Source organism: Macrotis lagotis, chromosome 1 (assembly GCF_037893015.1).
Source record: "Macrotis lagotis isolate mMagLag1 chromosome 1, bilby.v1.9.chrom.fasta, whole genome shotgun sequence".
Taxonomy (NCBI): domain Eukaryota; kingdom Metazoa; phylum Chordata; class Mammalia; order Peramelemorphia; family Peramelidae; genus Macrotis; species Macrotis lagotis.
Genome location: NC_133658.1, coordinates 876,088,285 through 876,113,457, shown reverse-complemented (window position 1 = coordinate 876,113,457; position 25,173 = coordinate 876,088,285). Strand labels below are relative to the sequence as shown.

Genomic DNA, 25,173 nt, shown 5'->3' with positions numbered 1-25,173 from the left:
GAGGGGCTGGGGAGGGGCTCTTCGACCAGAGGGAAGGCTACCTGGGGGCAGAGCCTCATCTTTATCTGCTGCCCAGGGGCTTCCCACCTGTTCAGTTTTATGAGAGGAGACCAAGGTTTGTTTAGATGAGCTCAAGGCTCACACAGAAAGCATCAACTGTGGAAATTTGAACTCAGATCCTCTGAATTCAGTGTCAGTGCTTTTCTCTCACTGTTAACAGGATATTGTTCTGGAATGTCCTTTCTAATCTTACAGTTATGGACACAGATGATTGAGTGGAGAGTCAACAGGCCTATGGATGACCCCAGGGAGAACAAGGCAGACTATCTGCAAAGCCCTGCAGCTCCTTAAGGGTCCTGGCCCTAGGAATAAGGCCCCCAAAGGGCCTTCCTCACAATTCCCTGTGAAGCAGGAAATGCAGGTTCATATCTGTCCATACAGACAAATACATCCCTGTTCCATGAGATGAGGTGGTTTTACACACACTCACTTTAGTGAGTTAGCAAGCCAAGACCCAAGCCCAAGCCTTCTGACTCAGAAGTCCAATCTTCTAGTCCGATGCCCTCACAGTGCTGAGGCCCAGAGAGAGGACACACAGTAGAATGATAGATTTTTATAGAATGCCTTAAGGTTTTTAAAACCTTTCTACACGTCTCATTCTATCTTTTCAGCCACCAAGAGGCAATTAAGACAATTTTATGTTTAGTTTGACCCATTCTAAAGCATGAGAGGCTAAAGGAACTCCAGATGAGAGGGTACCCTGCTCCTCTCCCGTTTTTAAAAATTGATAATTCATTTTTCCAATTGCATGCATCCATTTGCAAATTTAGAAGTTCCACATTTTTCTACTACCCTCTCTTCCCTTTCTTCTCCCTTTGGCAGTTAGCAGTCTGGCAAAAGTTGTACATGCACAATTATGTTCAGCATATTTCCATATTAGTCATTTTTTATAACAGGAAATAAAACTAAGAGTAAAGGGGGCAGCTAGGTGGCACAGTGGATAGAGCACCGGTCCTGGAGTCAGGGGGACCTGAGTTCAAATTCAGCCTCAGACACTTAATAATTGCATAGCTTTGTGACCTTGGGCAAGTCACTTAACCCCACTGCCTTGAATAAAAAAAATTAAAAACTAAGGTAAGAAAATCATGAGAAAGGAAGGAAAAACATAAGAGAAATTTTAAAAAAATAAAGTATACATTCAGATTCTGTTCTTCCTCTGAAGGTGAATGGCATTGTCCATAACCAGTCCCTCAGGATTGTCCTTGATCTCTAAACTGCTGAGGGGAGTTGCATCCCTCATTGATCATCTCACAATGTTGTTGTTAATGTGTACAGTGGTGTCTTGGTTCTGCTTCCATTGCTCAACTTCAGTTCATGTGATTCTTTCTGTGCTCCTCTAAAGTCTGACCACTCATGATTTCTTACAGAATGATAGTAAATAAAACTCAATAATATTCATATAACATAATGAATTCTTTTTTTTTTTGTAAGGCAATGGGGTTAAGTGACTTGCCCAAGGCCACACAGCTAGGTAATTATTAAGTGTCTGAGGCTGGATTTGAACTCAGGTATTCCTGACTCCAGGATCGGTGCTCTTATCCACTGTGCCATCTAGCTGCCCGCATTCATATACCATAACTTGTTCAAATGCTCCCTGATGGATGGGCATCCTCTGATATTCTTTGTTGCTACAAAAAAGAGCTGCTATGGATATTTTTAAACATGTGAGACTTTTCCCATTTTTTATGACTTCTTTTGTCTATTGGCCTAGTGTTGGTATTGCTCCAAGAGTCTTACGATCAGTTTTATTGCCTTTCTTTGGGCTTGGTTCCAGACTGCCCTCCAGAATGGTCGGATCAGTTCACGACTTCACCAGCAGGGCATTACTGTTCCAATTTTCCGAGGTCTTCCTCCACGTTCTCCCTTTTGTCCTCTTGGCCAATCTGATAGGTTTGAGGAAGTACCTCATAATTTAAATGTGCATTTCTCTAACCGAAGATTTGGAGCATTCTTTCATATGACTGGCATTAATGTCTTCATCTGCAAACTGGCCGCTCGCTTGTGTTGATGGACCTGGTGCAGTCGGGCCCCGGTTCATCTTCGCAGCCTCCGAGCTGCGGGCGCTTCCGAACCCGGCCGCCCTCCCTGGGTTAGCCCGGGCACCCCGGGGCACAACTAGAAACGGGCCTCGGGTCTTTGCCCATCCGCCGGGCAGCGCCCAGCGCCCCGGGCTACGGCCCGGACAGGAGCCTGTGCCCGCCAGCCGGGCCGCAATGAGCCCCGGAGGGGCCGCCACCGACCGGCGCATGCTTGCGGCGGGCTCGGGCTCGGCGCCGGGGCGGCTCTGCCGCGGGGCGGGGCCTCCCTAGCCTGTCCCTGGGGAGGAAGCGGGTGTGAAGGCCGGGCCTCGGGGGGCTCTAAGGCCCCCATCCAGCGCTCCCGGCTCCGCGCCCCCGCGCCGCGGGGTCCCCCGCTCCCCCCCCGGGGGCGCGTTACCGGGGCGGCCCGGGGGGAGGGGCCGCGGCCCGGCCCCGCCCCGCCCCTCCCCCTCCCGGAGGCTGCGGCGCGGCGGCCCCGCCCCGGGCCTGGGTCGGGCTGCGCGGGCCGCGGGGCCGGAGGTAGGAGCCGGGCTGGGGGCGGGGGGCGCGGGAGGGGAGGGGCGCACCCCGGGGCGGGGGAGGGGGCGCACCCCGGGGCGGGGGGCCGCGGGGGCGGGGGGGGGCGGGCCGGGCCGGGCCCCGCGGGGCCCCCAGGCTGCCAAAGGCGCCTTTCTCCCGTGGCTTTTCCTCGTCTCCATGCAAAGGTCGTTTTCAACTTTCACCCACCGGCGGATTTTTGAGGTCCACGGTTTTCTTTTTTAATAACATTTTATTTTTCCAAATTCATAAAAAAGGTAGTTTTCAGCATTCATCCATTTGCAAATTTATGAATGCTACATTTTAAAAACATTCTTTTATTTTTCCAATTACATGCAGAGGTAGGTTTCAGCATTCATCCATTTGCAGATTTGAGTTCTGCATTTTTCTTTTTTAAATTGAATCCTATTTTTCCAGTTCCATAGGTAGTTTTCAGCATCCATCCATTGGGCACGTTTATGAGTTTCACAATTTGTCTACAATCCTCCCTTCCCTCCTCCCTCCCCATGACAGCCAAACCTGGCAAAAGTTGTGGGTGGACAAACAGAGCATCCTTCCATGTTAGTCATGTTGTGAAAACAGAATTAGAACTAAGGCAAAAGAAAAAAATGAGAAAGAAAGGAAAAACATAACAGTTTTAAACCAGTGACCATAATCTGCTGTGTTCTGCATTCAGCCTCCTTAGTTTTTCCTCTAGATGTGGATGGCATTGCCCATAGCAGGTCTGTTAGGGCAGTCTGAGCCCCTGAGAGGAGCTGCCTCCATCGTAGTCCATCTCACAGTACTGTTTATGTATACAGCCTTCTCTTGGTTCTTCAGCCAGCATTTCTTAAGCACCTACTGTATACTCTGGGAATGTGAAGGCAGACAAAGGGGAAAGGGAGGCAGCCTAGTATAATAGAAGGGTGATGTGGGAATCAGGAGACCTGAGTTCAAATCTCCATTCCAGCTTGTAACTTTATGATCTAGTTAAACTCCCCCAGTCTTGATTTCCATATATATATATATATATATATATGAATTATAGATACCAGTAACTAATTTCCCCATAACACGGATTTGTAAGAAAAGACATTTGGAAACCTTCAAAAAATTATTGGCATGAGATTATTATTATTATCATTATGAAAGGGAAGAACTGCAGATAACAAAAGGAATTCCACAGATGGAACTTGTTTCCAAAACTGCTCTGCCCTTATTGCCTGGGTAATGCCCTCAACTTCTCTGAATCTCAAATTCTTCATCTATAAAATGGAGTTGAACTAAAGGTTCCAAAACAAAATCCAGTTCTAAATCTGGGAAGTATGTGGCATTTATTAATGAACTCCAATCCATTCCCTTTCTCACCCCACCCCATCCCCACAGGCAGCAAATGTGATTTTCCAAAAGCAGAGGTCTGGCTGACCTGCTCAAGAACTGCAGGGGCTCCCTATTGCCTTTAGATTGAAATGCAAACTTAGCAGTTTTGACTTGAAAGCTCTACACAGTTGAGACTTCAGCCTCTTGTTCTTTTTCTTTTCCTTTTCTTTTTCTTTTTCTTTAAGTTTTTGCAAGGCAATGGGGTTAAGTGGCTTGCTCAAGGCCACACAGCTAGGTAATTATTAAGTGTCTGAGGCTGGATTTAAACTCAGGTCCTCCTGACTCCATGGCCATTGCTCTATGCACTGTGCCACCTAGCTGCCCCACCAGCCTCTTTTTCTGATCTGGATAACCTGCTCTATTTTATCTGCTTTCTTCTCCATGGTCCATCTCCCAAACCTGGAAAGCATTCCGTCCTCACCTCTGAATCCTAGACTTCCTAGTTTTCTCTTTGCCATCACTCTCATCCTCCTCAAATTCTATTGCATTTTTTTCTTTCACTATTGTATCTCTCAGTAGAGGGTAAGTTCCTTGAGGGAGTAACTTAAAAACACACACACACACACACACACACACACACACACACACACACCACTTAACAAATGCCTTAAATTAAATTGTCTTTGAATTATCAAGTATTTTGGAGAATTGTTGGCAATCAGCCTAGAGCAAGATAGCAGTTCATATTTATATTGGACTTTAAAGAGGACTTTCTTCACCACAGTCCTGTGATGACAGTATTATTATCCCCAATTTAGAAATGAGGTTCAGAGTTAAGAATGGCCAGAACCAGGAATCAATAATAATATTTTATATAGCACAGGAAAGTTTGCATATTATCTAATTTGGTGTACACGGCAACCCTGGAAGGTAGGTAGGTTCTGTTATCATTCCCATTTTAAAGATGAGAAAACTGAGGCAGATAAAGTTTAACTGACTTGTCCAGGATCACACAACTAGTATATGTGGTGAAGTCAAATTTGAACTCATGTCTTTCTAACTCCACATCCACTTTGTCTGAGGTTTTGCCTCCACATCTATTCTTCTGTTCTTTTTGCCTTTTGGATTTGGGTTGGGGGCAAGAGTAGAATGCTTTCAAAGCTGATAGTAGAAGTTGCCTCAAATACGTCATCCATGCTTCCTAGAGACCATTTGGCCTCTGACCAAAGAACTCTCCTTTTCTCCCCTATTTTACAGTTTCTATTTATTCAATTGATTAACATCCTCATCACCACCATACACACCTGTATGCTGGGCAGGGGTTAATATTAGCCTTGGCCAAGGCTTGACCAGCAGACACCCAACTCAGAGACCCACTGGGGCTTTATCAGAGGCAATGGCAAAATCCAGCCCTACTGAGTCTTGGCTCTTTCTGGAGCTTGATGCTGAGACTATGGGATCCTAGCCAAATTCCTCTTATTTCTCTGGGGGAACTGGCCCTCACTCTGCCTGTCCTGGCCCTTCTTGTCTTTAATTTAGATATTGTGCCAAATGGAAACAAAGCTCTGATCTGTTGACTGGAAGCAGGTTACTGGACCGAGGCAGTGAATGATTATTTTCTGGGCTGTTTGTGGCAGATTTTTAACTGAACTCTGGATGTCTTATCAAGGAATAGAATAATGATTTGAGTGAAAGCTTGGGATAGTCATCTGTGAATCTCATTTTCCCCATCTGTAAAATGGGGACAGTAGCATCCGCCTCACAGGTTTCTTATAAGGATCCAATAGTGTAAATATATGAAAAGCATTCTCCAAGTCTGAATCATACAAACACAGCTATTTTTGTTCTGAGAAACTTCCAATGGAGTTAGGAAGCCTTGGGTTCAAATTCTTACCCAGATAGATATTAGGGGGGTGACTGTGGTTTTGGTTCATATGACTTAATCTTTTAGCACTCCAGTACTAAAGCTACAAATTACACTTTGGGGAGAGGGAATTTCTGCACTGGTCCTTCCCTATGCCCATGAAATTGTAAGTCTGGACCAAAATTTAAAAAAAGTATTATTATCAAATGAGGAAACTGAGGCAGGGAAATGAACAGCACAAGATCTTACAGCAGGTAATTAGCAGAGAGGGGATTCAAACCCAAATCCAAGATTCTGTCAACTCATCCCTTTCTGGTTTCTGCTCTGATTCTTTCCGAATACGGCTCTGGGGATCCAGCAACCCCTTCCTGCCCAACTTCCTTTTTGGTCTGAGAATTTTTCTGCCTCAGAGTTGACCTCAAACTGATTGTCTAATATTAGTCCTTGGAAGGATCTCAGAAATGATCTAGCTCAACTCTCTATTCCCTTTTTACAGAGGAAAATATTGGGCTCCTTTCTTCCCCATCTTTTTCTTTGTAAAACTTTAAAACTGAAGTAGTTCTTATTATTGGTTGGTTGTTTGGTTCTTGTCCCTATCAAAGAGGATCAAAATGATATCACTAGGTGAGAAACAAGTTTTGTATTAATATTGTTCTTAATATATTGAATGTATATTCAAAAGAAAACAACATTTATTAAGTGCTTACTGTTTGCAGAGTTCTGCTGGTCTGCTGTGTTCTGCCTTGGGAAAAAGCAATGTAAATAAAACTGGGCTTCCCCATTTTAATATTTGAAATATTTGAATTCATTTGAAACTTTTGGAGCTTGCAATCTAGAATGATGAAATCATAGGGTTGGTTTAAAAAAAATATATGATCTTTAGCAGTAGCATCAGCGTTAGTAGGAGAACCAGGAACCAAAATCCCATATTGCTAAGGCTTGGAACTTACAGTCTAGAATGGGGATAAGACCGGCCTTTGATAACACAGTAATACATAGTAGTGAGATTTGCTGGACAAAGTATGTCACTAATAACAGTTAACATTTATATAGTGTTTACTGTGATTGGATCCTCACAGCAGTCCTGAGAAGTAGGTCCTGGCTAATATTATTATTATTATTTTTTTTAGGTTTTTGCAAGGCAGTGGGGGTCAAATGGCCACACAGCTAGGTAATTATTCAGTGTCTGAGGCCGGGTTTGAACTCAGGTCCTCCTGACTCCAGGGCGGGTGCTCTATCCACTGCGCCACCTAGCCATTGTTAACCCTATTTTACAGATGTGGAAACCGAGGCAGAGTTAAGCGACTTGCCCGGGGTCACCCCTTGCCCACCTCAGCGTTTAGTTGACTCTCTTAGCAAGGACAGGGCATGTGCGTGCGGTCACCCCTCATCCTCTCTCTGGCTCCTGGAGCTCAGGCCCCGTTTGGGTTTGGCCTTGCATCACCAGCCTTCCCAAAGTGCTTGCTGTGGTGTTGTGGGTCCTTCCCACCTTTCAGAAGCTTCACGACCTCATTTGGGGTTTTCTTATCAAAGAAACCACTCAAAAGTGGTTTCCTTTCCTTCTCTAGCCCATTTTACAGAAGAGGAAACTGAGTCCAAAAGAGTTAAATGATTTGCCCAGGAGCACACAAATTTAAAATTTTCTTTTCTTCCTCTAATTACACGCAAAGGTAGTTTTCAATTGAGGCAGGATTAGAACTCGTGGAAGAGGCTCTTCGCCGTGGCGCCCCAAGAGACACACCGTTTGACAGAACCAAAAATGGCGGCCGTGGCTACTCCTGCCCGCCCAGAGGTCAGGTCACGCCCCAGCGGGGAGGCTCCTTGGACTTCCGGTGGTCCCCACCCTGAAACTTACAGGGATGAAACTGACATCCTGAGGGGGGGGGGGCGGATGAGCCCACGCGCATGCTCAGTAAGAGGCGGGCAGGTTTGGAAGACGAGGTTGGGGGCAGTAGAGAGGGGGAGGGGGACCTCTGGCCTTTTCCCTAGCATTGGCTCTGAGGTTCCTCTAGTTTTGGGGGGAAATCAAGGGTCCTTTTCCTGAGGATCTATCTCAGGGGATCTGGAAATTTTAATTAGGAAAAAAATTGCCTCCCCCCCCAAATATAATTGAATTCCTTTGTAGAGACATGATTCTGAGGAGGGCCCCAGAGGCCTCACCCACTTGTCAGAAGGGTCTATGATCCAAATAAGGTTAAGAAGCCCAGATACCATTATTTCTAAGATCCTTTTCATCTCTTAAAAGCCCTATGATATCACATGGAGGACTCTAGGACCCAGAAGTGTTGCAGTTGGATGAATGAAGGGACCTAGAAGAAGGTGGGGGGGGGGAGAGAATGAAGGAGAACTTGGCATTCTGGGGTCCCTCCCCTCTCCCGCCTTCCCTGGTCACATGGAGGGGGGAAGAACCATCAGTCAGAGATTTAATTATAATCTGGATTGACCCAGAGTCTCTGCTGAGGCCAGCAGGGGCAAGGGCAGCTGTCACTATCTCCTGAATAAGGAGGGCATCTTTCTGTGCCCACCACTATATATCCAGAGAGACAGAGCCCAGGAAGAGGCGATAGGAAGGATTGGATGCCTGGCCCCCCTGGGCTCCCACTGCCTCTCCCCATGAGCTCCAGGGATGAGGGGCCACCGGTGGCTGCCCCGAAGTTGGAGACAGTTATTCAGGTGGGTCCTGAGGGTTGGAGATAGCCTGGGCAAGGATTAGGGGCTACAGGAGTGCCCATCATGGGTGATGGTGGGTATGAATCGAGAATGGCCCTGGTGGAGGGGGGGGGAAGGAGAGCTAGGGGTAGGAGGGGTCCTTAGCAGGTTATTTTAATAGTCCAGGTGGGAGGTGGTGAGGGCTTGAGCTAGAGCTGTGTCCCTCAGAATGGAGAAATTTGAGGGAAGAAGTCCCTAAGCCTTAGCAATATGGGATTTTGGTTACTGGCTCTCTGACTTACTGCTGCTACTGCTAAAGAGAATTTTTTTTTTTAAACCAGACCTATGATTTCATCAGTATAAGGCACTGTGGGAAGGAAACTCCCCCTACCAATTCAGTAAAGCACCTGCTCTTCATCTTACGATTTTAGACAATCATTGGAGCCCTGAAGGATTGATTTTTCCAGGGTCGAATAGCAAGGCTAGGTGGGAGGTGGGGCTTGAACCCAGATTTTCCTGGCTCTCAAACCATTATAGCCATACCACCTTTCAGTAAGAACATTGGACATCTGTAGTAGAATAATACCTGATTCAATAATCATGACTAATAACTTGAGAATGCTTGGCCTCATTTTAATATTGGAAATAGCTAAATTAATTTGAATATTTGACTTAAATATTTGAAATCTTTAACTCCTAATTTGAGCCTGGGGGGTGGGGCATTATAAATCCTTTTGCCTGTTTTATAAAGCAGGAAGTCTCTGCTCAGAAAGGTTATTTGCTCATAGTTATGAGATGATAAGTGAAACTTGTAAATGGATGAATGTTGAAAACTATCTTTGCATGTAATTAGAAAAAGAAAAGAAAATTTGAAAGAAAAGCAAGAGACAATGCATACTAGAACTAATATAAGAAACCAGGGTTTTTCTGACTGCTAAGGCCAACTCTCCACTTACTTAAGCTACATTGTATTTAGCTAATGAGGACCATAGGTAAGTTACCTCCCAGTTCAGTATTGCCATTTGAAAAATGAAGCGACTTCATTGATTACTTGAATAAATGAATGAATGAATGAGAAAGCATCAAGTACTTACATGTGACTTTTAAGGACTTTTCCATCTCCAAATTCCGTGATCCTAGGGGAATAAATGTCCCCTGTTCATGCTAAATGGTTTTCTGCTGGTAACTTGGGAAGGAAAATATCCTTCCTAAGAGAGGAGTGAACTGTGGAGCACAGGGTCCTGGGCATTCTAGGCTCTCTTGCTCTCTCTCTCTCTCTCTCTTTCTCTCTTTTGCTAGGCTCAAATCTTAGTTTCCTCCTTATTCCTCTCCCCACCAGAACTAATCTAGGTCCCTGTGTTCTTGAGCCTGGCTGATACCTCAAGTGCATAGGTATTTTGCTTTATGGAGTCTGGGGGACAAAAGGTGATTTCTGGGAAGGAAAAGAACGTTTGGGTAGTGAAGCTTCTGCTGAGAGCTGAGCCAGCTGCTGGGGTGGAAGGTCCCTGCTCTTTTCCAATCCCATCTTGTCCAACACAAATGTTTTGTGTTTATATATACATATATGTGTGTCTGTGTATCTACATACTTATCTTGAGTTCAGAAAGTCTTCAAGTTCAGCTTCTGATATTTGTGGTCCTGCAAATCAATTAATTTACAGATGGGAATAATAATAAACCTGTATTATATAGTATTATGGTAAGAATCAAATCACCTTTTCAATTGTGATTAAAATGTTTTTCAACCTTCACAATCTTTTAGAGGCAGTGGGTCTTAGAAGATAGAATATTAGACCTGGAGCTGAATTAAAATCCTTCCTCTCACTTATACAAGCTTTCTGAATCTTAGTTTCCTTATCTGTAAAATGGGTATATTAATACCTATCAGTATACCCATTACCACCTACTTCACAGGAATGTCACGAGAATCAGATGAGATAATAATTGCAAAATACTTTTCTTCTGTTTTTTAAAATTAGATTAGAAAAAGTTTAACAAGATTTATTTTCTTTCCCTCTTTCCCATTCCCCAACTGAAAAAAAAAGAGAGAAAAACAAAATTCTTCGAAAATGTTTGCATAGTCAAACAAAACAAATTTCTATATCGGCCACATCCAAAAATCTATGTCTCATTGTGCATATTGAATCCCTCACTTCTCTGTCAAGGAAATAGATAGCATTCTTTATCATCAGTCTTTTGGAATCCTGGTTGATCAATGAATTGATAGAATTCTTAAGTCTTTCAAAATTGATTATCTTTACCTATTGTTGTCCTTGTGTAAATGATTCTGCTGGTTTTGATCCCTTCACTGTGCATCAATTCATATAGGTCTTCCTATGTTTCTCTGAAGCACCTCCTACATCATTTCTTACATCACCTTCATATCCTATAATTTGTCTAACCATTTCCCAATTAATGAACACTCCCTAAATTTCTAGTTCTTTGTCACCACAAAAAAGGTGCCATGAACATGTTAGTGTATGTGAATCTTTTTCCTTTCTTTGATCTCTAGAAAACTTTAAAACCTTAAAAGAACTATGTCAATGTCGTGGTTTAGCTATTATGATTGTTTTCATGATGTACACCCCAGTAGAACAGTGCCAACCTAGTGCCCAGAGTATTGTAGGTGCTCATAAATGTTGGATAAGTAGAATTTAAACAGCTTGGAAGAGTTTGTTTTCTCTTGGCATCTCCAGTGGCTGGCATAATGCCTATTATAGGTATTTATAAGTTTAAGCAATGCTTGTTGGGTTGGATGGATTTTTCCAGGTCTTAGCCACCTTTCTTATCTCCATCTTATGGGATTCTAGGGAGTCTTTTCAGGACCTTAATTGTTTTATGTGCCCACTACATTGGGAAGCAACATGTTAAAATGAAATCCTAGGAGTTGGATGAGGCTCACTTAGCCCCCTTCTTCCCTGACCCCAACCACTCAAGATAGGTCTGTTTTTCTTCCCTTAGAAACTAGAAAGCAGCCTCCTGACCTCAGAGGAGGAAAAGGGCCTGACAGTGCAGGACCCAGGCCAGGACACTGGACCCTCCCGCCTGCCTGCCTGCATCCGTGAAATTGTTACTCGGAATCTTTCGGAGCCTGAGAACCCAGGTAAGGACCTGGATTGTGGGAGCACTTACATTCCTGGGCATATTAGGGTTACAGATCTTCAAAAGACTGGAATCCAGAGTAGTTGTGGCTGGAAACCCTATATAGTGGGTGGTTTATATGTCTGCCTTGAGGAGGAGGCGGTTTTTCAGGGTTTGAGTTCCTAGAAATCAACTGCAGCCTACCCTCTTCTGGGCATCTCAGTTGTATCTATTTATCTATCTGGTTGCTGTCCCCCCTCACTCCCAATCTGGAGGGACTGCCCTGCCAGGACAGCTTGAGTCTTTGCATCCTCCCTTGGGTTGGATGTTTGAGAGGGAAAGAGGTCGTGGATGATCTGAGTTCTCCAGTTTCTCTGGACAGAGCCAATATGGCAGAGGTTTCTTTTTTCTCACTCCCTCACCCCAGAGGCTGCTCAGTCTCCAGAGATGGCATCCCTGCTAACTCTCCAAGAAGAAAATCGCATCCTGCAGCAGGAACTATCCCGCATTGAGGACCTGTTGTCCCAGAGCCGGGCAGAGCGTGATGAACTAGCCATAAAATACAATGCCATCAGTGAGAGGGTAGGTGCCTGGGGAGCCTGGGGGCTCCAGGGGAGGGGCTACTGCTGCTGCTGCCTCTGGAGAGGGGCAACAAGCCTGCTGGGCTGGTTAGGAGAACAGCTGACCTCATTGGAAGGAAAAGGGATGGACGAGTAATCTGATGATTCCAAGATCTTTTCCTCACTGGTCATTTTTTATTCCTTATTCATGGTCTGGAAATTTAGCTCCAAAATTGATTGAATGTATATTTTGGTTTTTTATGTTTTACATATATATATACATATATATATATATATATATGTATATATATATGTATGTATATGTGTATAGATATACACACAAATACATATTTTAAGAGTGTGTACATGTCCCCATATAAGTGTCTTTGTGTTCATGTGTATGTAATAACAATTATTATTATTCAAGGTAGAACCATAGAATTTTAGTTTTCAAGCTAGAAGAGTGTTCTAGTGGTTTCTTAGTCTTCTACATAAGGAAACAGCATGCTTGGGCATCTTTGTGATCCAGTCAGACTGGTGTTCCTGTTGTTCTGACTCACATGGGCATGGAGGAATGGATCCTAACCTCTTTCTGCCCTCTTATCTCCATGCCAATGTAGTCTTGCCAGTCTCCAGTCTGTCCTCCAAGAATTTGGCAAAGTGATGTTTCTAAAATAGGACACTGCCCTTGCTCAAGACGCTTCACTGGCTCCCTTTTACCTCTAGAATCAAATACTAATTCCTCTTTGGCATTGAAGACCATAGGAACCTGACCCCATCCAAACATTTGGTTCATTCAACAAGCAGTTATTCATTCCATTCCCTACTACATGCCAAAGAGATGAAAGTAGAAATAAAGTTTGATAACTGCTATGGGGAAGTAGGAAGGGCAAGAATCAAAAATAATTATTCCATATTGCAAATGTGGATGGTTAGAAGAAAGTTGTGCCTTTGGTAGTGGAAGGAAATTTTTTTCTTTTATGGAAATGTTGAATTTGAGATTCCTAAAGGGACTTCCAACAAAATGTCCTATGGGCAGTTGGTGATAGAGGACCAGAGCTCAGGAGAGAGACTAAGGCTGTAAATGTCGATTAAGGGAGTCCTTCATAGAAAGGAGAAAGAAACCTCCGGGAGTGACAGTGTCACTAAGAGAGAGGGTAGAGATGGCAGAGGGTCCAGGAGAGAGCCTTGAGCAAGGCCCAGAGAGGTAACACGGAGTATGCTTTGTCAAACAAGATGCAGAAGGAATAGTCAGACCATTAAGTCCAATCAACTCAGCAAGTGTTTATTAAGCATCGTACCAAGGGCTGAGATACAAAGAAAGACAAAAATACTGTCCCTGCTCTCAAAGAGCTCATAAATCAACATGTAAATGACTCTGTACAAACAACACATATGTATGTGTATCTATCTATCCAGTCCATCTATCATCTGTCTATCTATCTATCTATCTATTATCTATTATCTATCTATCTATTCAGTCCATCTATCATCTATCTGTCTATTTATCTATCTATCCATCTATCTTTCCATCTATCTATCTTCTATCCATCCATCCATTTATCCATCTATCTACCTATCTAATCCATCTATCCATCTGTCATCTATCTATCTATCCAGTCCATCTATCTATCTATTTATCATCTAGACACACACACACACACACACACACACACACACACACACACAGGAGCTCATAACAGTCAACATGCAAACGTCTCTGCAAAACAACATATATACAAATATACGCATATATATATGTATATATATATCATATATATATGATTGCGTATAGGATAAATAGAGCCAAGTAGTGCAGTGGGTAGAAAGCTGTGCCTGGAATTACCCATTGACATAACTACTATTCAACATAACTCCTAGAAATACTAATTAGAGCAATAATAAAAGAAAGAGAAATGGATGGAATAGGTATAGCCTCATATAGAAACAAAGTGATCACTTTCTTGCAGGTGATAGGATAATTTCCTTAGAAAATTAGCCTAAAGCTTCAACTGAAATTGTAAATTCAGTGAATTTGTAGAATATCAAAGAAATCTACATAAATCATTAGCAAGAAGAGCTGGAAGAGGAGATTGGAAGACAGAGTATGGACAGTGGTGTTAGAAATGTTGGGCATGTTGGAAATTAATGGGAATTGAGAAAGGGCCATGAACTTTGGCACTGGGAAACTTGATCTTTCCAGAGAACAAATGATTAGATTCTGAGTATAGAATATTTTATTCACTGAGATGAGGTCACTGTTTTAGATGTTTGGGCTTAAATGTTTTTCTTTATCTTTCTCTGTGTGTGTGTGTGTGTGTGTGTGTGTGTGTGTGTGTGTGTTATGATGCAAAATCTAAAAGAAAAAATCAGCTGGGAGGGACCCTACAGCATAGAATGCCAGAGCCTAGAGGAAGTTTAGAACCCAGGATGTCAGAGCTGGGAGTGTCCTTAGAACACAGAATCTCAGAGTAGGAAGGGCCCTTAAAAGACAGAATGCTAGATCTAGAGGGAATATTCAAGATCATCTATTTCAGCCCTATTATCTTATGGACATGGCCACTTGGGGAGAGGAAGGACCAGAGAAGTCCATGGTCAGACACAGTGAGTGTCAGAGCCCAGGTCTCCTGCTTCCTTCAAAGTGACTTGCGTAAGATAACCAGCCCCCTAGTTAGAGACAGAGCCAGGGCTAGAATAGAGGTCTCCTCAATTTTCATCCATTGTATGGATGCCTGGGACTGCCTGTATCTGCAAGTTACAGGGGAATTCACCCCTTTGTATGTCTTTGTCTTCATTCCCCAGGTCCCAGGTCCATGTAGCCTGCACTGGCTTGCTCTCCTAGCCCAGGCCTGCCTGGACAAGCTGGAAAGCCTGGGGTTGGTTTCTGGGCCTGTTGGGACTTGCCATGAGATGAATCAGGGTGGGTGGGCTCCCTACCAATGAATGGATGAATCCTTGGGCATTTGTGGAGCTGGTTTTCTCAGGATTATCCTGCTGAAAGAGAGGGACAAAAGGGGAAAGCCAGACTGAAGGACCTCAAGCTGGTCTTTGATTCTAGCCTGGGTGTTGGGAGGGGGGTTACCTATTGGCAACTGTCCTCTTATCCAAATTCCAGCCTTAGAAATTGTATCCTTTCTTTATGGGCAGCTCTGAACCAATGGAGGCAGTATGGCTTAATGGGAAGGGTGCCATATTTGAAGCAAAGAGGGTAAGAACCCAAGAACTGAAGTAGACTTCTATCCCAGTCATAGCATTCAGAACATTATTAACTCCAGAGGAGGAACTGAGGAACAGATGGGTTCTGTGGGGTCATGGATTACCAGTAGGTAGCAGAGTGAAGATTCAAGTCTTGTTCAGCGACTCCACATCTCCCAGTTCTTTTACTGTCCCAAGGAGTCTTCCCCTTTCTTTGCATCATGGACCTCATGATTGATTAAGGGCTTTACAACCTCTTCTCAGAAGAAACACTTTTAAATGGGTAAAATACATGGAATTACCAAAGAAAACAGTTATATTGAAATTAAAATGTAATTATGTTTATTCTCCAAGTTCATGGACTCCCTGAAATCTCTCCTTGGACACTCTGACATCAACCCTTGAACTACATTAAGACCTTGGACATGTCACTACCCTTCTGAGCCTCAGTTTCCTCAAATGTGAAGTGGGAATAATAATACATACCCTCCCTCCAGGGGAAGTTGGGAAGACAGAGCTTTCTAATCCCTGAAGCTCTATAGGAATGGAATCAGCTATTCATCATCCCTACTGGGATGACATTCAACAAATGAACCAAAACCCAGCAGATGATGTGAATGTTCGTTGGGGGCCTTGCTGGATGCCAGCCTTTTGTTCTGAGCACTGCCCCTCCCTCCCTCCAAAAACTCCTTTGTAGACTGACTGGGGACCCTGAGATTATCTAACCCCTTGATTTTTGTAGATTAGGAAACAAACCTGTAGAGATAATTGACTTTTCCAGAACCAGATCCTTTAAGATTCCAAATTCAGGGGTTTCCCCCCTAAACCACATTGCCTTTGGACACTTAACCAGGGACTTGTGGAGGTTGTGTCTTTGAATTTTCTCTGATCTAGGAGGGTTTAAGTGTGCCTTTTCTTGGGGGAGATGGGAGTGGAATCTCCTAGGTTCTTCCTAGAAGACAGATAGATAAAGAACTGGGTTCTAAAGTCAGAAGATTTGGGTTCAAATCCCACCTCTGATATCTGCCAGGTTATTTCTGTTTGTTAAGCTTCAGTTTCGTCATCTATAAAATAAGTTAAGTAGCACTAGTAGTATCTGCCTCAAATGAGATAATGTATTTTCCAATGAGAGATGACTTCACAACTATATATATATATATATATATATATATATATACACACACATATATGTGTGTGTGTGTGTGTGTATGTGTGTGTGTGTATATATATATATATATATATATATATATATATATATATATATATATATATATATATATATATATACATATCTTTGTTTTGTTCATCCCTGACTCTTTCTGACCCCATCTGGGGTTTTCTTGAAAAAGACATTACTGTCCAGAGAAAGAATTGTGGAGTTTGAACCAAGACCAAAGATTATTACCTTCAATTTAGGGGGGAAAACCCATTATCTTATTATGTCATTTTGCTATCTCTTATACTTTATTTTTCTTCCTTAAGGATATAATTTATCTCTTATAAAATTTAACTGAGGTCAGTGTATACCATGGAAACAACTTAAAAACCAACAGACTGCCTTCTGTGGGGGGTGGGGGAGGGAAGAAAGATTGGAAAAAAATTGTAAAACTCAAAATAAATAAAATCTTTCTTTAAAAAAAGATATTACTGGATTAGTTTGCCTTTTCCTACTCAGCTCATTTTACAGATGAGGAAACTGAGGCAAATGGAAATAAATGACTTGCCCACAATCATGCATCTGAAGCTGGATTTGGATTCAGGTTTCTTTGATTCCTGACCTGGAGCTCTATCCACTGCACTACCTAGCTATCTACAGTAGTATATAAATTTGAATTATTAATATATTATTTTTACTTGGAGCTTAAGAGCTAGGTTAGAAGCTAGTGGATCTGCCTTAACCTTTTCCATTCTACTAGAGTTGGAGACCTCACAGTTCTTCTCCCAACTTGAAGCTTATTGATCAATCAATCCATCCTCAGGCCTGCAGTATGCGAGGCAGAGCATAGTATCCTCAAGGAGTTCACCTTCTGTCATCCAGAGGCAGTGAAGTGATAGTTCTGGACCTGCAATCAGGAAGGCCTGGGTTCAAATCCAGATTCCACATAGCTGTGTAACCTTGGGCAAGTCAGTTATCCCTCTTTGCCTCAGTTTCCTTATCTGTAAAATGAGCTGCAGAAGGAAACAGCAGCGATTCCAGTATCTTTGCCAAGAAATCCCCAAATGAGATCACGAAGAGTCAGACTTAATTGTTGTCTGCTTCAGTATTCTTAATTGTAAAATAAAAATTATATTAATAGCATCTACCTCTTAGGGTTATCGTGAAGATCAAAATAGAATATTTGTAAAGTGCAAAGCACTGCGCCTGAGGTATAGGAGACACTTTGTTTCCTTTCTTCTTATTGGAAACATCATGTATTTAATTATATTGGTATGTATAAAACATTCTAAGTGAATATATGGACATGTATAGACATACCCATATACATAATGTATGTAATACACATGTATTCTCTTGTGCACAGAGATGCACATATAAAGCACATTAGCAGCTGGGGGGGTGTTTGAAGGAGTTCTTGGGGATGAGAAAGGAAGGAAATGGGAGATAAAGTATCTGGTGTTAGCAACAGAGTTAAGGCTGGTTTGATAGTGGTAGAATTGAAAAATGAAGGGGAGTGATGCCTACTAAGACTGGGATCCGATGGTAAAGGCCTGACCCACTGAACACCTTTATGTTTACATAATTAGTTTGTATTTTATCCCAGTGGTCACAGGAAGGCACTGGAGCTTCTTGAGTAAGGGGAGTCCAGCGGGGCCTTGGTCTCAGGAATGTCCCTTTGCTGGCTGTGTGGAGGATGGATGGGATTACTGAGGCTGTGACACATTCGTAAAAGGAAAGAATGAATGAAAGCGAGGTCACACCTCTCCTTTGTCATGTTTGAAGAAAATTTGGTTATGTTCCTCTAGGCTTCACCTAGGTTGGAGAACAGCCACACAATCAGAGGACCCCCCCCCCCCCCAGACACAAGAAGTCACAAATGTATAGACAGACATAGGACATCTCATTGTTATGGACAGAGACCAGCCAGATGTGTACACAGAATCCCGAGGGAGACATGCACACATATACACTTCCCCCTCAAGATGTTTGGGCTCACATATTGTGAGATATTGTCTAGATTCTGGGCACCAAGAAGGTCAGCCCCACAGGAGCTGGGGCTTCCCTAGTCCCTGATCCCTGCCCTGTCTCTGGGCTGGAGAGATTTGACTACCTGTGATTTGAGTTCTTTCTCTTCCCTCATCTCACTGAATGTGGCATTCCCTTTCCCCTCCCCTCCCCTCCCCTACACACATGCACATACACACACACACACACACACACACACACACTTTTCCTCCTTTTGAGGCCCACTTGAAGCTGGCCCTGCTGGGGCTCCCTAGTGTCCATGGCAACAGGGGGCTGGATGAATTGAATGGCAGTTGCCAAGGTAGCAGTTGCTATGGGATACAGTAAACTTCATTTATCCCTGGCTTGGTGAAAGCCCCCATGCCCTCTGGAATTAAATGAAAGATTCAGAAATGGGTTTTGTGAGAAAAGGACTCAGGATGAGGGAGCGTGATTTGGAAGTGGGAAGGAAAATGAACTCCTTAGTCCACAGCTGAGTAGTAGCTGTATCTCTAACCAATCTCTCTCCCTCTTCCTCTCCACCTCCCCTCTCCCTCTCTCTGTCTCCCCCTCCCTCCCTCCCTCTCTCTCTCTGTGACACATACAGCAACACATAACAGCAGTCACCTTCTAAACATGTTCACAGCTACATGAATACATACTCAGGATGTATACTCATGTATGATACTCCACACACTCAGAGAGATGCAGAAATGGAAGCCCTTTACAGATGGACACATTCCTGTGCAGACATAGGTAAATGGTCCTCTTGGGTAGCTGCAAGGCAGACAGCATCCTGCATCACACTCTACAGACTTGCATCCCAAAGCAGACCAACAAGCCTCCCCTCCCCCACTTGCAATCAGATCCAGGGCTGACAGCACTCCAGCCAGTTGTTAAATTTTCATTATGAGCATTTTCACCTCTGAAACCCACAAATGCCACAAATTAGGGTTTGTTTTGTTGGTTTTTTAAAAATTATTTAGACTTAGATAAGGGATGGAAAGTTGTTAACTAAACAGTATGCCTTTTTTCCTGGAGAGTCTATTGTTAAACATGTAGCAGCCCACGTTGGCTGGGTGTTTACAGACATATATGATCTTTGTGTCTTGTTGGAGTGATCCTTTGTGTAGGAGTACAGTGTCCAGTTCCTCACTTCTAGGGTCTTAGGCTGAATTCTCAGAGGAATTCCCCTGGCTGTAGGTTTAGAAGCAAATGACAGGAGTGAAAAACCTGACTTGGAACCAGAACTTCTGGGTTGGGATCCCAGCTCTTGTGACCTAGGGCAAATAATTTGATTTCTCTGGATCTACAAAATGTAGGATGGTGAGATCTGATCTGAATGGTTTAAAAGACCCTCCCAGCTCTGACATCCTGTGTTCTAAGGACCCTCCCAGCTATGACATCCTGGGTTCTAAAAACCCTCCCAGCTCTGACATTCTGTGTTCTAAAACCCCTCCCAGCTCTGACATTCTCTGGTCTAAGACCCCTTTCAGCTCTGATATCCTGTGTTCTAAAGACCCTCCCGGCTCTGACATTCTGTGTTCTAAGACCCCTCCTAGCTCTGACATCCTGGTTCAAAGGTCCCTCCCAGCTCTGACACTCTGTGTTTTAAGTTCCCTCCCAGCTCTAACATTCTGACATCTTGGGTTCGAAGGTAGACAACTAGATTGATATAAAACATTTCTTAAATGTTTATTATATGCCAGTTCCTGTCCTAAGCTCTAGGGATGTCACACAAATGCAAACAGGCCCTGTCCTTCAGCAGTGTGGAAGATCACTTACAAACAACTATGTCCATGTGATCTATATATGCAGAGTAAATTGGAAGTAATCTTAGAGGAAAAACTATCACTGAAGAAGAAAGTACAAAGGGGTTTTATCTAAGACTTGAAGGAAACCAGAGGGTGTGTGTGTGTGGGAGAACATTCCAGGTTTGGGAGACAGTCCACTGTCAGGAGATAGAACATTGGCAACAAACAGCAAGGAGATAAATATTTTAAGGATGTATGGGGATGGGCAGCTAGGTGGTGCAGTGGATAGAGCACTGGCCCTGGAGTCAGGAGGACCTGAGTTCAAATCCAGCCTCAGACAATAATTACCTCGCTGTGTGGCCTTGGATAAGTCACCCATTGCCTTAAATAGATAAATAAAAGTTTTAAAAAAGGATGTATGGGGGTTCAGTACTAGCACCTTTGGTGTGAGAGCTGCCAAGTCAATCTACCTTTGGTGTCTACCTGCCACCCAATTCTCACCTGTGACTCCATGGATCTGTAGTATGAATGGCAAACCCCAGTAAACTGTCTCAATAGATGGACTACCCAAGGGTGTCTCAAAGCCATCTGTGAATTAGGAGACTGCCTACCCCATGCATGTGAAGACTTTCCTTAGTGAAATGGGTAGATGAAAACAGCTTGCTCCAACAGCCACAAAGGCAGCTAAAGCAGGTGCTTGGAATTTGGTTAGACATCAAAGATGCTAAGACTATCCATTGCATTCCAGGTCATCTCGGTTGTCTTCACTTTGTTTTGCCACTAGACTTCAATAACTTTGTGAAACTCTACCTCATTTAAATTCAATTTACACATGAGTCATGGCGTCATCTCTTGATGTCAGTGATGCTCTTCCAAAACTAAGGGCAAATAACACTGTAGAATATTGGAGGGGAATAAAATGTAAGAAGACAGGGAAGGTAGGAAGGGATGAGATTTTATACAGAGCCTTAAAAGTCACATGAAGATTTTACATCTCACTCTGAAGGTAATAGGGAGCCACCTGAGTTTATTGGGGCAAAGGGAGTTGACAGGATCAGAGCTTTGTTTTGGGAAGATCTCCTTGGTGACTGGGTAGATGTTGTCCTGGAGGGAGGAAGAGAGATTTAAGGCAAGGAAATCAACCAGAAGGTTTATTATAGTGGTCCAGGAGCAAGGTGAGGAGAGGAAATGCAGGCACCACTTATAGAGACCTTTCTCTGCCTTTATTCTCCCATCTTGGCTCTACACCCAATAGACGCCTTTCTCAAGAGTTTAGCCACAAAAGGAAGGAGAATGAAAGGAAGAGAATGAAAGCTGCTAGGGATAAATGGATCAAGGGAGGGTTTTTTGAGGTTGGGAGACAAGGGCATGTTTGTAAGTATTAGGGAAGCATCCAGTAGCTAGCAAGAGATTGAAATTGGAAAAAGAGTAGGGCTGATAGATGGTCGAGTCTGCTGGAGAAGATGGAATGGGATCATTTGTCCATGTAGAGAAAGTTAGCCTTGGCAAAGAGAAGCAGCACCTCTTCATGTGAGACAGGGATAAGGAGGAGATAGTGGGGGATACACTGGAGGAAGAAGAGGGATCTCTAAAAAAATGGCCACCAGTTGTTTTAGTGAGGCAAAGTTCTCAGCTAAGAGGGTAGAGAGAGGGAGAGACACGGAAGATTGGAGGAAGAATGGAAAGGTTTGGAAAAGGAGTTGTGGTGATTGGAAAAAGTCATAAATTGCTTTGCTAAAGTGAAAGCCCATTTGGGATTATATGACATAACTTTGTAGTGGACCCCGTCAGCATGGTTTTGTGATTTGTTTCCAGTTTAGTTTTGTAATACAGGAATAGGAGAAAAAGGTTGTGAATGATGAGAATAATGCAAGGTTACTATTTAGGGTCATCAAGATGATCAGGGGGCAAGGTAATCAAGTGTAGAGAATGGTGTAGAAGTGAACTGGTTCACATAGGGGTGAAGATGGAGAAGGGAGAAAAGTACAGCCAGTGCAGATTTGATGGCCTAGGAGAGAAATGAGAGATTGAAGGATTAGGGGTCACATTGATAGGATTGTGAGGAAAGATGGAATGATAAAAGGTAATGATTAAATAAGGAAATTTCAATGTTCATTAACATAGCAGTGACCATGTAGCTTTTGTACATAGTGAATGATTAATAAGTGATTGTTGAACTGAACGGCCAGAACTAGCTCTGCCCAGCAGAATTAGCAACATACCTTCAGTGTGTTGCCGCCATTGACTACGGATTGGTAAAGTACTGACAATTGTTGTGTTTCTGGTGCTTGGAGCTTAAAGAGTGTTTTCAGCAACCGTAGGTAGTAGGGAATGCAATTATTAGTACCCTTATTTTGTAGATTGGGTAACTAAGGTTCAGAGGGGTTTAATGCCTTTCCCAGGTTCCTGTATCTAATAAGTGTCTTATTTTATTTTTGCAAAGTTTAACTTTATGTTCAGTTCCAAATGCCCCCCTTCCCCTCCCCTAGATAGTGAGGTGAGAGGAATACAGTCTATTCCAAAAGTGTAGTCATGGAAAACAATTGAAGGGGGGGGGGGGGGAATGAGAATGTGCTTTTTTTTTTTAAGGTTTTTGCAAGGCAAATGGGGTTAAGTGACTTGCCCAAGGCCACACAGCTAGGTAATTATTAAGTGTCTGAGACTGGATTTGAACCCAGGTGCTCCTGACTCCAAGGCTGGTACTTTATCCACTATGACACCTAGCTGCCCCGAGAATGTTCTTTAATCTGAGTCAATCAGTTCTCATTCTTGAAGTGTTTTCTCGTGAATCCTATGGAATTGTTGATCAGTTTCTAAGTCTTTCAAAATGATTATCTTTACAATATTGTAGCTATCTTTTTTACAAGTGAGTTCATCCCATTTTGAATTTTCCTCCAACTTATTTTTCTTTTCTGGTTTTTGCAAGACAATGGGGTTAAGTGACTTTTCAAAAGGCTATTGAGCTAGTGTTCAAGTGTTTGAGGTTAGACTTGAACTCATATCTTCTTGACTCCAGTATTGGTGCTTTATCCACTGTACCACTTGCTGAATGAACCTCATACTATTGTACTTATCCTTCTCTTTGTTCCCCTTTTCCTTTTTTTTGTTTCTCACTAATACCTCCCTTAGTCTAACTTTTCTCTTATTCCCCCTTTTCACCTTTTCTCCCTATTTTTCTGTTCAGTAAGGTATATCTGTATTTGTATTCTTTTCTTCTTTACAAGTTCAGATAAGAGTGAGGTACAAGTACGTGGTGTTCCTCTTTACTACCCCCTTGTTATATAAACTCCACTTCAAGAACATATTTATGTGAGATAATGTCCCCCATTTTCCTTTGTCTTTCCCTCCCCCAATGCATTCCCCTTCCTCACTCATTCTTTTCTTTTGAGATCATCCAAACATAACAGAATCACATCAGATCATCTGTTTAGGTAGACTCCCTAATCTATGATTCCCGGTGATAATAAAGTTCAGAGGAGCTTACATGTATCATTTATTCATTTAGATATATAAATAGTTAAATCTTATTTAGTCCTTTATGATTTCTCAGTCATATTAACTTTTTTGTTTCTCTTGACTCCTGTATTTGTATGTTAAAATTGCTATTCAGCTCTGGTCTTTTTTCAGGAATACTTGGAAATCTTCACTTCACTAAAGGTCCATTTCCCCTCTATAGGACTATACTCAGTTTTGTTAGATATAGTATTCTTGGTTGTAAACTTAGATCCTTTGCCTTCTAGAATATTCTATTTCAAGCTCTCTGCTTCTTTATAGGGGTGGGTTTTAAATCTTACATATTCCTGAATGTGGCTCCATGGTGTGTGAATTCTTTCTTTCTGGTTGCCTGCAATACTTTTTCCTTGATCTTGGGAGCTCAGGATTTTGATTATAAGATTACTAGTTTTCATTTTGGAATCTCTTTTCTACTTGACCTCTGACTCTAGGATATTTGGACAGTTTTCTTTATGTCTAGGTTTTTATTTTGTTTATGACTTTTAGATAGTTCAATGATTCTTAAATTATCTTTCCTCAATTTGTTTTCCAGGACAGTTGTTTTTTCCTATGAAAAATTCCTATGAGAAAAATTTCTACATTTTCTTATTTTTTTCAGTCTTTAGACTTTAAAAAAAATTATTTCCTGATATCTCATGGAGTCATTAGCCTCCACATGATCAATTCTGACTTTTAAGGAGTTATTTTTCTTTAGTATTTTTGTACTTTTTTTAATCATTTGACCAATTCTGATTTTAAAAGTTATTTTCTTCTGTTAAGTTTTATATCCTTTACCAAACTGTTAATATTTTCATGTTTTTCTTCTCCTTTCTCATTCTTTAATCTATTGTTCTCATTTGCTTTTTAAAATAGTTTTTTTAAACTCCTTCATTAACTCATCTAGGAATTCTTATTGAACTTGTATCTAATATACGTTTTTCTGTGAGATTTGTGTAGGTGCTTTTCAAGTAAATCTTTTCTTCAGGGTTTTTGTCTTGAGAATCTCTGTAAGAGCTCTTTATAATGGGATGGAATTTGCTTTGTTGTTATTATTGTTTGCTCATTCTTCTAGCCTATTTCTTGGCTTTGAATTTTGTTGTTGAACTCTCCACATTTTTGAAGGAATATCTGGCCTGAGCTTTTGTATTCTTATATCCTTCTGCTATTTTTGAAACTCTGGGCCTACAAGCTTTCAATCCTCCCAAACTAGTGTGATTCAGTGTTTATTCACTGGACTCCTGATCTGAGCTCTCAAAGTCCTTGTCTAAGATTTGGGTCTGTCATTTATTTTCTTGCTGGGAGTTTCAGCTGACCACCCTAGGCTTCTGTGGCCTGCTCAGGGGTCCTATGAAGGCAAAGGCACCAAACTGCTGACTCCCCATTGGTCTGGGATGTTGTCCTCTTTTCTGGGGATCAGAGCCCCCCCCCCCCCCCCCCAGTTACTATTGGCTTCATAGGACCTGTCCTGAGCTCATTGTCAG

At 42.5% G+C, this 25,173-nt stretch overlaps 1 protein-coding gene across 4 annotated transcripts in view; it reads left to right on the top strand.

The window, feature by feature from the left end:
* Positions 1-2,543: 2,543 nt before the first annotated feature.
* Positions 2,544-25,173, top strand: part of CROCC (ciliary rootlet coiled-coil, rootletin) — a 74,268-nt gene continuing 51,638 nt past the window's right edge. For 2 of the 4 annotated variants that reach the window (XM_074218304.1, XM_074218303.1), the window contains exons 1-3: positions 2,544-2,618; positions 11,409-11,550; positions 11,956-12,110. In XM_074218304.1, the coding sequence (XP_074074405.1) occupies positions 11,976-12,110 (135 nt within the window). In that variant the 5' untranslated portion in view covers positions 2,544-2,618; positions 11,409-11,550; positions 11,956-11,975. Of the gene's footprint in view, positions 2,619-11,408; positions 11,551-11,955; positions 12,111-25,173 lie in introns of those variants that run through there. The other 2 variants (XM_074218302.1, XM_074218301.1) reach the window with 1 other exon arrangement.